At 45.5% G+C, this 15900-nt stretch overlaps 1 protein-coding gene across 2 annotated transcripts in view; it reads left to right on the top strand.

The window, feature by feature from the left end:
* Positions 1-15900, top strand: part of pcdh19 (protocadherin 19) — a 142427-nt gene that overhangs the window by 88631 nt on the left and 37896 nt on the right. The window contains exons 2-3 of one of the 2 annotated variants that reach the window (XM_038774560.1): positions 9303-9361; positions 12256-12425. In XM_038774560.1, coding sequence (XP_038630488.1) covers positions 9303-9361; positions 12256-12425 — 229 coding nt within the window. Of the gene's footprint in view, positions 1-9302; positions 9362-12252; positions 12426-15900 lie in introns of both variants that reach the window. The other variant, XM_038774558.1, reaches the window with a different exon arrangement.

Genomic DNA, 15900 nt, shown 5'->3' with positions numbered 1-15900 from the left:
AATCCTAATTGCATTCAAAATATGTGGTTTTGAAATGGCCTTTTATATTTGAAAAAACAATAATGCCAAATGGTTTTAAAGTGCCGCAGTTCACAATGCTGGATTTATAAAGCGAGTTACTGCCGACACCTGCCATGAATCTCAAGTGTGGCTTTGTGATAGTAATTACGATAGGAAGGTAACAGTTGAAGTGAATTTTGTACTGGCTGGACTCCCTTGGCTGTAGGAGAGTAAAGTAACATGTACCTTGCGAGGATGGTATTTTGCAAAATATGACATATTTCTATAAAGGTTACTTGTAAGAAGCACTATTAAAGCATTATTTTCTCAGCATGTCAAGGCAGCCTAAGTAGATTTGGCTTTGATGGTGCATATTATGCTTCTTTTGCAGTTTTGTTATTATTTATCATTTAGAGAGTTAATATGGGCATTGGGGGGGGGGGGGGGGGGGGGGGGGGCGGAATTCACAGTTGCGAGTTCCCCAAGTTACCGTTGCCAGCGAGGGCGGAGAGTTTGGCGCTCATCCAAATCTCCATACACTGCAGTGAGGCGGGGGGGGGGGGGGAACAGAGAATAAAAGTTATTGAGATTGAAAAGCCAATGAGATGGATTCTCCGATTGCCGACGCCAAAATTGCGTTCGGTAATTGGGCGGAGAATCCATTTTTATGCCGAAATCGGGGGCGCCGTTTTCTGGATGCTCTGATTTTTTTAAATGGCACCATTGCTGAGTACGTCACACGCCATTGGGATGTCTCAGGACGTCACCTGAGGCCCTCCCCAGATGCTCCGCCCCCATTGGGTCGACTTCCCGACGGCGTGAGACACGTGTGCTCACAGTTTTTGGGGACTTCGCATGACGGCTTCGGACTGTGCACAGCTTGGCCACAGTCGGGGGAAGGGGCGAGGAGGGGCTGGTGGGGTGGTCCTGGGATGGCGTGGGGAGTAACGGGGGGCACTATCTGGCTGGCTGGGTCCATGCGCGGCCAGGTTGCCACCGCAGGTCGCCACCGTGGGCATGCGCGGCCAGGGAATCGGCAATTATCTGTCCGTATCTGCAGGTAAAGCCGGGTGTGGCGCGGCTGCTAGCCCTCCACCAGGCGGAGCATCGATGTGGGAACGGCACTGACCTTTTGGTCATAAAACTAGACACATGCTCCGGGCATAGTCTCAAAATCGGAGAATCCAGCCCAATGCCTCTCATTCATTCCTGACCCCTGCAACCTCTGGGACCTGATCTATAGGTCGTCCCGCGCCCAACACGGAGCGTGACGCAGCCAGTAAATCTTGCAAGAGACCTTTCGTGAGATTTACTCAGATTTTGCGAAGCATGGTGAGCTAACAGAATCTTGCAAAACGTCATGATCTTGATCCCGCCCACAATGAACAGGATCAGAAGCTGGCTAATCTGCATATTAAAGTACTGCAGTAAACTGGAGTATCTAACCCCGTACCTCAGAGAACCCGAGCGAGCTATCACGAGGCTCCACAAACGGGGACCAGGCACTTGGAAGTGGTCTCCCAATGGACTGGGGGCCCCGGCTGGACTAGGTGTAACCCTGGCACCCCTGATGCCACCTGGGCACCCTGTCACTGCCAGCCTGATACCCTGAAAGTACCAAGGTGGCACCCAGGTGACGCTGCCAGTCTGGTAAGGGCACTGCCAGTGTGCTAGGCTGGCAGTGCCAGGGTGCCTGTGTGACATTTTCCCCATGCCAGGGATCAGTGCTGTGGTACCCTGCTCTTATTAGGTGGGGCGTGGGGGGGGGGCTCGATGACCCCCTTATAGATGGGATGGTGCATTGAGGGGAGGTGGGGGGTTGCATTGGGGGGGTCTAGAGATTGGGGCACCATTTAAAAGTGTTTGATGTGGACAGTGTAGAGCGAGCTTTACTTTGTTTCAAACCCCGTGCTGTACCTTTATTGGGAGTGTTTGTTGGGGACAGTGTAGAGGGAGCTTTTCTCCGTACCTAACCCCGTGCTGTACCTGTCCTAGGCGTGTTTGATGGGGACAGTGTGAGGGAGCTTTATTCTGTATCTAACCCCGTGCTGTACTTTTTCTGGGAGTGTTTGATGGGGACAGTGTAGCTTTAGTATGTATCTAACCGGGAATGGTGTAGGAGGGAGGGTTTCAGTTACTTGGATAATTGGAGCACATTCTGGGGAAGGTGGGACCAATAGAAACAGGACGGGTTACACCTGAACCAGAAGGGCACCAATATCCTGGGAGGGAAATTTGCTACAGCTCTTCTGGGGGGTTTGAACTAATTTGACAGGGGAATGGGAAACTGATTTGTAGTCCAGGAGATAGCATTGCTGGAGTTCAGGAAGTTGAAGGTAGTGCAGTACTGAGGAAGGTACCAAGGTCACAAGAGTGGACCTGCAGGCATGACGGTGGTTTGAAGTATGTACTTCAATGCGAGGAGCATCAGGAATAAGGTTGGTGAGCTTGAAGCATGGATTGGTTACTGAGACTACGACATTGTGGCCATTACGGAGACGTGGATAGAACAGGGGCAGGAATAGTTGTTGGAGGTTCCGGGGTTTAGATGTTTCAATAAGATTAGGGAAGGTGGTAAAACAGGTGGAGGAGTAACATTGTTAATCAAGGATATTATAATAGCTGCAGAAAGACAGTTTGAGGAGGATCTGTCCACTGAGGTAGTGTGGGCTGAAGTTAGAAATTGAAAAGGAGCGGTCACTTTGTTAAACGTTTTCTATAGGCCCCCAAACAGTAACAGAGATGTGGAGGAAAAGATTGCAATGCAGTGTTTGGATAGGTGCGGTAGTCATGGGGTAGTTGTCATGGGTGACTTTAACTTTCCAAATATTGATTGGAACCACTATTATTTGAATAGTTTGGATGGGGCTGTTTTTATCCTGTGTGTTCAGGAGGGTTTCCTCACGCAATATGTGGATAGACTGACAACAGGCGGGGCCACATTGGATTTGGTGCTGGGTAATGAACCGAGCCAAGTGTTAGATTTGGTTGTGGGAGAGCACTTTGGAGATAGTGACCACAATTCGGTGACTGTCACTATAGCAATGGAGAGGAAGAAGAACATACGGCAAGGCAAGGTTTATAACTGGGGGAAGGCTAATTACGATGCGATTAGGCAAGAATTGGGGAGCTTAAGGTGGAAACAGGAACTGTCAGGGATAGGCTCAATTGAGATGCGAAGCTTGTTCAAGGAGCAAATATTGCGTGTCCTTGATATGTATGTCCCTGTCAGGCAGGGAGGAAATAGTCGAGTGAGGGAGCCATGGTTTACAAAAGAGGTTGAATGTCTTGTCAAGAGGAGAAGGGGGTTATGTAAGGTTGAGAAAACAAGGTTCAGTTAGGGCACTTGAGGGATACAAGATAGGAAGGAGCTCAAGAAAGGGCTGAGGAGAGCTAGGAGGAGGCATGAGAAGTCCTTAGCGGGTATGATCAAGGAAAACCCCAAGGCTTTTTACACTTATGTGAGGAATGAAAGAATGACCAAGGTGAAGTTAGGGCCGGTCAAGGACAGTCGTGGGAACATGTGCATGGAATCTGAAGATATAGGAGAGACCCTAAATTAATACTTTTCTTCAGTGTTCACAAACAGAGGGGCCATGTTGTTGAGGAGGATAGTGCAATACAGGCTGGTAAGCTGGAGGAGGTAGATATTCCAAAGGAAGATGTGTTAGAAATTTTGAGAAGCCTGAGGATAGATAAGTCCCCAGGGCCTGATGGGATGTATCCTAGGATTCTTTGGGAGGCGAGGGATGAGATTGCAGAGCCTTTAGCTTTGATCTTTTTGTCCTCACTGTATACAGGAATAGTGCCAGAAGACTGGAGAGAGGCAAATGTTGTCCCCTTGTTCAAGAAAGGGAATAGATATGACCCTGGGAATTTTCGGCCGGTTAGTCTCTCTTCGGTCATTGGTAAATTATTGGAAAGGGCCTTGAGGGTAGGATTTATGATCATTTGGAAAGATACAGCTTAATCCAAGATAGTCAGCAGGGATTTGTGAGGGGTAAGTCTTGCCTCACAAGTTTGATTGTATTCTTTGAGCAGGTAACTAAGTACATAGATGAAGGTAGAGCAGTTGATGTCGTATACATGGATTTTAGTAAGGCGTTTGATAAGGTGCCCCATAGTCGGCTCATGCAGAGAGTAAGGAGGTGTGGCATAGAGGGAAATTTGGCCGATTGGATCAGTAACTGGCTATCACATAGAAGACAGAGGGTGGTGGTAGATGGTTCAATTTTCATCCTGGAGCCCAGTCACCAGCGGTGTACCACAGGGATCAGTGCTGGGTCCTCTGGTATTTGTGATTTTTATCAATGACTTGCATGATGGAGTTGAAGGCTGGGTTAGTAAATTTGTTGATGACACCAAGATTAGTGGAGTAGTGGATAATGTGGAGGGCTGTTGTAGGCTGCTAAGAGACATTGATAGGATTCAGAGCTGGACTGAAAAGTGGAAGATGGAATTTAACCCTGATAAGTGCGAGGTGATTCATTTTTGTCGGACAAATTTGAATGCGGATTACAGAGTTAACGGTAGGGTTCTGAAGAATGTGGAGCAGAGAGATCTCGGAATTCATGTCCATAGATCTCTGAAAGTTGCCACCCAAGTGGATAGAGCCGTGAAGAAAGCCTATAGTGTGTTAGCATTTATTAACAGGGGGATTGAGTTTAAGAGCCGTGAGGTTATGCTGCAACTTTAGAAGACCTTGGTTAGACCACATTTGGATAATTGTGTGCAGTTCTGGTCACCTCATTATAGGAAGGATGTGGAAGCATTGGAAAGGGTGCAAAGGAGGTTTACCAGGATGCTGTCTGGATTGGAGGGAGGGTCTTATGATGAAAGGTTGGGGGAGCTGGGGCTTTTCTTATTGGAGCGAAGGAGGATGAGAGGTGACTTAATTGAGGTGTATAAGATGATGAGAGGGATAGATAGAGTGGACGTTCAGCGACTTTTTCCTCGGGAGGATGTAGCTGTTACAAGGGGGCATAACTATAAGGTTCGTGGTAGAAGATATAGGAGCGATGTCAGAGGTAGGTTCTTTACTCAGAGAGTGGTTGGGGCATGAAACGCACTCCCACCTATGGTAGTGGAATCGGACACTTTAGGAACTTTCAAACGGTTATTGGATAGGCATATGGAGTGCACTAGAATGATTGGGAGTAGGTTGATTGGATCTTAGTTTCAGACTAGTTCGGCACAACATCGTGGGCCGAAGGGCCTGTATTGTGCTGTACAGTTCTATGTTCTACAGGAAACAAGACTTCCCCGTTCAGGCCCCAAAATGAAACAGAGCTCCGTTAGATAGCGGGGTCTTTCCTGGCACTGTGAGCGCCGGAAAACCACTGGCTAAACCTGCTCGACGCGGGATTCTGTTTCAATTTCATTAAATCACACTACTGATGTGAATTTTCATATGGATAGACTTGCACTTACTGAACAAGCTTAGCCTCTTCCGAGAAGTGGCTCTTCAGACATCTGGATAGATGTGGAAAGAAATTATTCCACCTGTGCAGAGTCCAAAACTAAGGGTCCTGCTAAAAGATACAAACATAAATCCAGGGCTACCCTCATTACAGCCTTGGTCCAAAAATGGACAAAATGGTTTAATTTCAGAGGTCAGGTGAGAATGACTGCCCTTAACTTCAATACAGCAATTGAGTGAGTGGCATTAAGCAGCCTTAGCAAAGCTAATGTCATTAGGTGACTAATCTCATCAACGGATGATGGTTGTGGTTTTTGGAGGCCAATCATATTCAGCTGTTTCATCAATGTTTATGTTGGTAGATTGGTTGCTGATCAAGCAGTTGTTTGTCGAGCTTCTTGAGTGTTGTTGGTGCATTAATCCAGACAAGTGGAGAGTATTCTACTGGAGTCCTGACTTGTGCCTTTTGGATGATGAACCGGTTTTAAAAGTCAGGAGGTGATCTACCTTTTTCAGAATTCCTAGTCTCTAGCCTGTCCTTTTGCCCAAAGTAATTATATGTCTTCATCAATTACCATCCCACCTTCATAATGTCAGAAATTGGGGTGTTCGCTAATGAGCATTCAGTGGCATTCACAACACCTTGGGCAGTGTCTGAAGCAGTCTGTGTATGTAGAAAGACGTAGACAACAGTCAGGCTTGGGTTGAGTGGTTGAGTGGATTGGAGGGAGGGTCTTATGAGGAAAGGTTGGGGGAGCTGGGGCTTTTCTTATTGGAGCGAAGGAGGATGAGAGGTGACTTAATTGAGTGGCAAGTGGCAAGCAACAATCATGCCACACAATTAACAGGCATGGTGGCGCAGTGGTTAGCACTGCTGCCTTACGGCACCAAGGACCCAGGTTCGATCCTGGCCCCGGGTCACTCTCTGTGGAGTTTGCACATTCTTCCCGTGTCTGCGTGAGTCTCACCCCAACAAGCCAAAAAGATGCGCAGGGTAGATGGATTGGCCAATTTAAATTGTCCCTTAATTGGGAAAAAATATTTGGGTACTCTAAATTTATTTAAAAAAACAACTGACAGGCAATGACCATCTCCAACTAGTGAGAATTTAAACATCTTCCCTTGAAGTACAGTGATATTACCATCATTGAATCAACACCCGAGGGTTATCATAGACCAGAAATGAAACTGGATCAGACATATAAATACTGAGGGTAGAAAAGCAGGTCAGAGACTGGGAATTCTGCAGAGTGTCATTCGCTTCCTGATTCCTCAAAGGGTATGCATCATCTACAGGATACAAGTCGGAATGTGATGCAATACTCTCCACTTGACTGGATTAGTGAAGCTCCAACAACACACAAGAAGCTCAACAAATCAACTTGCTTGACCAGCACCCAGTCTACCATGTTAAACCTTTACTTCCTCCACTGCAACAGTGGCAGTAGAATGTATGATCTAGAAAATGCGCTGCAGCAACTCATCAAACCTCCTTCAACGGCACCTTATAAACCCAGGGCTTCTACCATCCATTAGAATAACAGCAGCAAATATATGAGAACACTAGTACTGTACCTGCAAGTTCCCCTCCAAGCTACACTGCATTCTGACTTGGAACTGCGTCACTGTTCCTTCACTGTCATTGGGTCAAAACCTCACGAACAGCACTGTGGGTGTACCTACATCACATGTTCTGCAGCAGTTCGAGGCAGCTTACCACCACCTTCTCAAGGACAATTAGGGAGAGACAATATTGGCCCTGCCAGTGACACTGATCCCATGAACAAATTTTTAAAAATGTTATTGCACTCATCTTGACCATTGATAGTCTGGTTCAATCACCAAGGCAATATTTGTAATGCTGTTACCCTCACTGCAGTTTCTGACCATATTATAGAATATTTGGATTTTACTGTCAATGTTGCCAAGTGATTTCATTACAAATTATAATATGCTTAATTAACATTCTTATGAAAAGATGGTCTTTCATAAAATAGATCTGATCAATTTCTCTTATTAACAATGATCGTCATTATATGCAAGATCAATACAGGTCATTAAAGGACCTGCCTTGTTAAAAAGGGCTGTTAAAGAAGACGTTTAGGTACAATGGCCAACCTTGGTGTGGGGGGGGAGGCAGTGAAACGGAGTGAGAGGGTAAGGTGAGGAGGAACAAAACAAAGGGAAGCCTATCCATACCTGATTTAAGAGGACTATTTCATAGTCTAAAACAGAATGAATAATTAAATTTTTAGGGAGGTAGAGGAGTCTGTGTTGGAGATAGCAACAAACTAAAGAAGCAAGGATGGCATTAAACTAAGCCAAGGCAGTAATGAACAAAGGAAAACTGTAGTCTGTGTGTGAGAAACTGACATGGTGAGGGGATTTGTGAGGAAGAATGTAACGGGAGAGAGAAAGAGGTCTCTGGAGACTGACGAGGTATTGGACATATAAAAAAGTATAATTAAGTTAGTTGCTGGAATCAGAATCAGGGAAGAGTATCGTTGATTGAATGATTATGGAAATCACTTTCAGGTGAAGTCACAAAACACAATCTGCACAAGAGAACATTTTATCCAGTTGTTGTCCATTAGCTTTGCACTTTCCTCCTAAATAAAATGATGTTTGCTGGAATATAGTCCCGTGTCCCCCCCACTCCCCCCCCCCCACTCCCCCCCCCCCCCACTCCCCCCCCCACTCTCCCCCCCCCACTCTCCCCCCCCCACACCCCCCCCCCCACTCCCCCCCCCCCACTCCTCCCCCCCCACACTCCCACTCCCCCCCCCCTTCCCCCCCCCCCTTCCCCCCCCCACTCCCCCCCCCCCTTCCCCCCCCCCCCCCCTCCCCCCCCCACTCCTCCCCCCCACACTCCCACTCCCCCCCCCCTTCCCCCCCCCCCTTCCCCCCCCCCACTCCCCCCCCCCTTCCCCCCCCCCCCCCTCCCCCCCCCCACTCCTCCCCCCCCACACTCCCACTCCCCCCCCCCCTTCCCCCCCCCCCTTCCCCCCCCCCACTCCCCCCCCCCCCTTCCCCCCCCCACTCCCCCCCCCCCTTCCCCCCCCCCACTCCCCCCCCCCCCTTCCCCCCCCCCCCCCTTCCCCCCCCCCCCCCCTCCCCCCCCCCCCCCCCCAGGCAAGTGTCTCAATGATTGTTTGTGAATCTAAGCAGTATTGTGGGTTGGAGTATTACAGCCACATTGGATACTGCCGTCATCTTACCTCCATAGAGACTAGCTTCCCACCTCTGAGATATGTTTTCACATTCAAATTGTTACCAGAATTTTCATATAAATGCTATATAATTTCTCAAAAATGAAAAAGACAGCCAAGTTTTGAAAACAAGAAATAAAGACAGCTATTGCTGGAAATCTAAAAGAAAAAATGCCGGAAGCATAGAACTGGGCAAATAGTATCTGTGGAGAGAGAAGGTAGAGTAAATGTTTCAGACTGATAACCTGAGCCACAACCTAACCTTCATTCTCTTTATAAAACCCTATTCCGTAAAATGTGTTCGTTTTATTTCACTTGTTTATGTATGATATGTATTGTTGCAACAAGTGGCTTTCTAAAGAGCTCTAGTCACAACCACGGAACACTATTCTCCATTGCAAGCTTGCTTCCCTACAACAGAAATGAATGGCATGCTGCAGATCTCAATGAACCTATCTATAAGAGTGATATCTCATTGACATTCGATTGAAGATGAACTGAAGTGATTAGGCTCTGGATGGATTTTATCTGGAGGTTTTGAGAGCAAACAAAATAAAGTATTTTTTGGGGGGGAATGCTTAAGAGGACCCAGCTTGTTATGCTGATTACAAATCGTGTGAGTTCAGAATGCTGCAGTCTTTATTTTCATGCATTTCTCTTTGTTTTATCTTTAGTCAGAAAACTACTCCATTGAGTCAAGCTACGTAAACAGCAGACAGCACCTCATTAAAAGGTAAGTCACACCCTTGTGCGGCATTAAACAGTTTGAGTGTATTCACAGGATGAAGCTATCTGCCAATTATTTTTGTGTCCCTCTTGTTATTGTTAGATCTTCACCATTATTCTGATTTTGCCCGATTTGGCCACATCCCACTCTGATTTAATGCTAGTCAATCTTTTCTCAGCAACTCACTCTCTTCATACAGAAGAAATCACCTTGGTGTCAAATTTTGTTCACGGTTCGAACCGTCTAAAAGCATCTATTAGCGAACAAAATAGAAAAGATTATCACTGATAAAAGACCTCGGTCCAATCTGGTATGTCGCTCACAGTGACACCAGGCCAACGTGCAAGGAAAGGGATTCTGGGGATAGCCACAAAAGGCACGATGAAGCAAGGCGCACTGAGAGAAAGCTATTAGAAAACTCCCCGCCAGCCTCCAGTAGGGCTTAATGGGAGAAAGTCTGCTGAGAGCAACAGGAAAAATTGCAAGTAGGTACTGAGGGAATTAAATCGGATGGTGATAGACAGAATAACAGCTTCCAACCACAGAGTCCTGCAGACTTAAATTGGAACTAGTCAGACTAATATTTTCTCAAAATTTTTAAAATAAGTTTATTTTTTAAAGATAATAATCCTCTTCAGCTTTATTGAAAATTAGAAATGATTGCGGGTAAACCCACCTGTAGATGTCAAGTTTTCATTCTTTCCATGTGTTCATGGGCGGCATGGTAGCACAGTGCATTGTTGCTTCACAACAACAGGGACCTGGGTTCGATTCCCGGCTTGCGTCACTGTCTGTGCGGAGTCTGCACATTCTCCCCATGGCTACGTAGGTTTCCACTAGGTGCTCCGGCTTCCTCCCACAGTCCAAAGATGTGCAGGATCGGTGATTTGGCCATGCTAAATTGCCCGTAGTGTAAGGTTAATGGGGGGATTGTTGGGTTACGGGTATACGGGTTACGTGGGTTTAAGTGGGGTGATCATTGCCGAAGGTCCTGTTCTGTGCTGTACTGTTCTATGTTCTATGTTCTAGAAGGAGAGTTGGGATGCATTCCACATACTTGCACGTTTTCGACTCAAACTAACCCATTATTGTATTTGATAATATGGGATCAGAAATTAGCTGTACTACTGACCTCTGCTTTTTCATCCTTTTGGGAAAACAGTGCAAAGTAGTTTCATTAAAAGTTATAAATTCATTTGGTGGTGTGTCATGTAATTATCCAGTGATTGTCACTTATAACCAACAGCTCCAGAGCTTTTTGACAATTTTTTCTCCCCATTGCCAATTGCTTCCTCTTCCTTTCGCCCCTTTGTTGTAGTGATTGCTGCTGTGTTCAAAATGACAGAGCTTTGGTATATTGCCATTCCAAATAACCAGGTCTATGAACTGAGCTGTTTAACCTCGTAGTCTCACCACGAAACAGAACTTTATTCTCGCCTGCAGTCCACATGTATACAATATCCCTCATCACTGGAGAGCAATCGGCAAATGGAAACCCTTAATTGGACTGATCTGATCTCTTCACACATGTTCATCCAATGCCTGTGTCTATGTATTTACATTGTGTATTTTCTTTCCATGTAAGGAATGATCTGTTTGAGCAGCTCGCAGAACAATACTTTTCACTGTACCTCGGTACATGTGACAATAAACCAATCCAATCCAGAACGTTTCTGACTCGACTTTCATCCTCATCTTGGAGAGCTGACTTCCATGTGTTGCACTTTTTTGCCTTTGTCATTGTGTGCCAATCTCTGCTGGGCTGTGATTCGCCTGTTTGGAGTGCGCACGCAAGGGACTGATTCGACCATTGGGGGTTGGAGACAGAGAAGTGGATAAGCCGCTTTTTACGATGCCACCCGATTCTCCTGGCGATTGAAGCTGCTGGAAAATATAATCCGGCAAGCTGCATAACAAGTTATTGAACCTCTACCGAGGTTTTGCACCCCTACCAGAGCTGTCAGTTCCAGCTGTGCTGTCAGGGTTGAAATTTCACCCTACTTTGTAGTCACACTCCCACTGAGGTTCAACAAATCCCAATGACGAATGGAATAAAGGAGCATAGCAGCCCATTAAATACATAGAAAACCAGCTCAAGTGTAAAGCATTTAGTGCAAATTGCACTCACCAGCATATGGGGAAAGATACCAATGCTAAGGGAGGGGATAATGACCAATGTGCATTCATTTACTCTCTTCTCCCTCCCTGGACTAGCTTGTTCCCAGGATCGGTCCCTCAGTTTAAACCCTGTGTAAAAAACAGCTTGTAATATTTTTATTTTAATAAATACAGTTCTGCTACTAAGAATATAGCGCAAGGACGAGCTTGTGTATTGCTTACCAGTCTGGGAGTATCCATCTTCAAGGTTAATTTATAAACAGACTAGCCTGAAAATAAAGTACGTTTTATCTCCATTTGTTTTTTGTTAACATTGCCACTTTCCCATTTAAAGGTAATTATATCCTACAGCAGCAATCCAACAAGAGTGGATTTTCTTTCAAACAAGCTCAGGTATACAAGAGGTGACCCATTGGTCAATTCTGAGAATGCAGAATTAAGCCGAAATTGATAAGAAGGCTTCAGAAATAGAGATAAAGCAGTTTTAACACAAATCATTTACAGAGCGATGGATTGTAGCATACAAACTAAATTTGCTTTGCCCTACTTAACAACAGCAAGCCTTTATTGGGTGAGGGGAGGGGGGGGGGGTGATGCATTAGGAAGAAATATGACTTCTCAGTTTTGATACATTTTGACACACTGTAATATCTGCCTGTGTATGTTTGATAGGTTTCATTGTAAGGCAATATGTATTGCAATGCATTTCTTTTTCATAAGGAGAGCATTATCTGGTACTGCTATGATTGATAATAAATCAGTATTGCTTCACACTCCAGTAGTTCCACATTCAAAGACCTGGAAAGAAACAGTCTCAAGGACAGTGGACATGAAGAAAGTGACCAAACTGACAGCGAACATGATGCGCATCGAGGCCTGTATTGTGACACAGCCATCAATGAAGTGTTGAATACAACTCTTAATTCCACCGGGTCTCAGGTACCTGAACAAGGTAAGATGATTAAAGTAATGTTGATAAGGTCGCGGCAAAAGATTGGTAGATGTAATGGATTTCTCCTTTGTACTCGTACATTTTGTGAACATGAATACTGATCATGATACACTGCGCTGGGCTCAGGGTGATTCAGTGGCATTTTTTTTGAGAAAATTCATTCAGATTAAGTAATAAGCACATGAGGTGCCCTTTACACTACTTTAATTTGAATTAATGTACAACTTAAATTATGTGGTTCTGTATTTAGACTGCAAGTACACTTTGCTGGGCTAATTTATGAAAAGTTCTTAATTTAAATTCAAATAAACAATTTTTTGGGAATAATTTAAAGTTTATTTATATATTAACCCTTGGAGACCAGGTTATCAATCAACTTGGATTTTTTTAAGAATGATTGTTTTCAAATCAGAAAGGACTTCCACCCTGTTATTGCGTAAAGGGGCACAGTCTTCATGAGAAGATGTTTGGTTTTGTTCCTTCCCCCAATCAAATGGTTTACCACAGAATAAATGTTTCATTTTGACACAGGGATGCGTGGCCATTTTAGTACTATTTGCGAATTGTTTTTACACTGAAAGCTGTGCCTTTAATTATTTCTCCATTTGTTCCGGGGGTATGGGTGACACCTGCAAGGCTGTAGTTATTACCTATCTCTCATTACCACTGAGAAAGTGGATGGCTGAGTGCTTGTAGAGATGCCGATTCCACAATGGTATTAGAAAGGGACGTCCAATCCAGCAAAAAGAAATTAGCGATATGTGCCCAAGTCAATATGTTATGTGACTTGAAGGGAGAATGTGGAGATATTGGTGTCCTCAAGACATGCTGCTTTTCCCCTTGGTGGAACAGTTCACAGAGAAGGGAGGTGCAATAGGAGTATCTTAGGTTGGTTGATATGAAGTCGTAACTCAAAAGCTGTCTTTTATGACACAGAGATGCAAGTGTATTGCAGAAAGTTAAGTGGACGTTACTCGGAAGGAAAGAGGTTGGTGTAGTGTGATTCTTCATTTTTGTGTTAAATCTCAGCATTAAAGAGGCAGTGCAAATTCTTAACCCATGGTTGTTTGTGATTGGATCTCATCTACTGCATGCGGTGAAAACAACTTAAGTACAGATATCTCAATGAAAAAGAGGAAATCTAAGCTGATTTTGACATCACTATATCAACATGCTGGAAAAGATGATACCTCAGTTCCCATTGATAGGGTCACTGTTATAGCTGACATGCCCATGGCTGTTGTAAATTTGCAAGATTCCCAGCCTCTGACTTGCACTTGTAGCCACCAGTACTTTTATGGCTGTCCAGTTAAGTTTCTGGTCAATGGTAAGCCCCCAGGATGTTGATAGTGGGGGAATTCAGAGATGGTAATGCCATTGAATGTCAAATGGTGATGGTTAGATCCTCTCTTGTTGGAGATGTTCATTGCCTGGGACTTGTGTGGGGCGAATGTTACTTGCCACATGTCAGCCCAAGTCTGTATATTATTCGAGTCTTTGGACATGGACTTCACCTGTAACTGAGGAATCGCAGATGGTGTTGAACATTGTGCAATCATGAGCAAACATCCCCACTTCTGATTTATGATGGAAGGGAGGTTATTGATGAAACAGCTGAAGATGCTTGGGCCTAGGATGCTACCTGAGCAGTAATGTCCTGGAGCTGAGATGACTGATCTCAAACAACCACAACTTTCTTCCTTTGTGCCAGGTATGACTCCAACCAGTGAAGAGTTTGTCCCCTGGTTCCCATTGACTCCAGTTTCGCTGGGGCTCCTTGATGCCATACACCATCAAATGTGGCCTTGATGTCAAGGCAGCATTTAACTCTCACCGCACAATTGGAGTTCAGCTTTTTGTCCATGTTTGAACCAAGGCTGTAACGTGGTCAGGAGCAGAGTGACTCTGGCGGAACCCAAACTGAGCATCAGTGAGCAGGTTATTGCTCAGTAAGTGCCACTGTTCACGATCCCTTCCACCACTTGACTGATGATCAAGATTAAACTGATGGGGTGGTAATTGACCAGATTGAATTTGTCCTGCTTTTTGTGTAGCTGGGCAACTTTCCACATCGCTGGTTAGCTGCCAGTGTTGTAGCTGTACTGGAACAGCTTGGCTAGGGGTGTGTGGTAGGTCCAGGAGCACAAGTCTTCAGTACTATTGCCAGAGTATTGTCAGGGTCCAGAGACATTGCAGTATCAAAGTCACCAATAGTGATGTGATTAAAATGGAGATGGTCAAGTGACTATAATCGTAGATGGGGATGTGTGATTGGAGGAGATTACAGAGATAAGGAAGGTTTAGGCAGTGGAGGAATTTGAAAACAAGGTTGGAAATATTAAAATCGAGGCGTTGTTTAATTGAGAGCCAGCAGAGGTCAAGGCGCGAGTTAACAGGCAGCTAAATTTAGATGAGCTCAAATTTATGGAGAGTGAAATGAGGGATGCTGACCAGCAGTGAAGTGGAACAGTCAACCTAAAGGTAACAAAGGCATGCATAGGGGTTTCAGCAACAGATGAGCTAAGACAGGGGCAGAGTTGGGCCATGTTACTGAAATGGAAAGCGGCAGTCTTAATGATGGAGCAGATATGAGGGGCGGGATTCTCCCCTACCCGGCTGGGCAGGGGGTCCCGACGTAGGGGAGTGGCGCCAACCACTCCGGCGTCGGGCCTCCCCAAAGGTGCGGAATTCTCCACACCGTTGGGGGCTAGGCCCGCGCCGGAGAGGTTGGCACCACGCCGACTGGCGCCAAAACCGGCACCAGCGGCCTTTGACGCTCGGGGCTGGCCGAAAGGCCTTTGCAGTTCGCGCATGCGCCGGTGGTGACGTCAGCGGCAGCCACCTTTGGGGAGGCCCGACGCCGGAGTGGTTGGCGCTACGCCGGGACCCCCCGCCGGGTAGGGGAGAATTTCACCCATGGTTTGTGATGAATAACCTGATACTGTTAACTGGTCTCCTGTGGATCTGACTGTAAATGAAGGTTGGCACATCTGGCGTGAGCTAACACTTTTTGCAGGTTCTCGAATCCGCCACAAATTCTCAGCATTCAGCCAGGACATCAGCTCTGTTTACTTAGTCTGTTTTTATCATACTTAATTAAATTTGTGATCAAATTACACCAAGAAAGGTACTTGTCTCTCATCTATATAGTATTTAAAAATAAATTCTTCCACCTTATTATGATTGTGTTTGAAGATCCATCTTAAGATCCAGTCTGCGGACCTTAGTGTATGTGGAACATTGGGCCATCACTGAATGGTTCTATTGAAATTCCCGCAGGCCAAGCGACTGGATGTCCTTTGGAAAGTGCCCACACCTAGAAATTACAATTTAAATAAATTCCTGCTTCTACATCAGAAGGCACAATAAGGAGCAGCTCAGAGCATCTAAGGCTTTGTTACTATTGCAGCTTTGTTACTATCATCTCAAGATCAGAAAACAGGTAGATCAAGCCCAGACCTTCTTGGTCTCGTTG

The sequence above is a fragment of the Scyliorhinus canicula genome, chromosome 17 (genome assembly GCF_902713615.1).
Source record: "Scyliorhinus canicula chromosome 17, sScyCan1.1, whole genome shotgun sequence".
NCBI classification, from domain to species: Eukaryota; Metazoa; Chordata; class Chondrichthyes; order Carcharhiniformes; family Scyliorhinidae; genus Scyliorhinus; species Scyliorhinus canicula.
The sequence above is the reverse complement of the archived record's forward strand: the minus strand, read 5'-3'. Positions and strand labels throughout refer to the sequence as shown.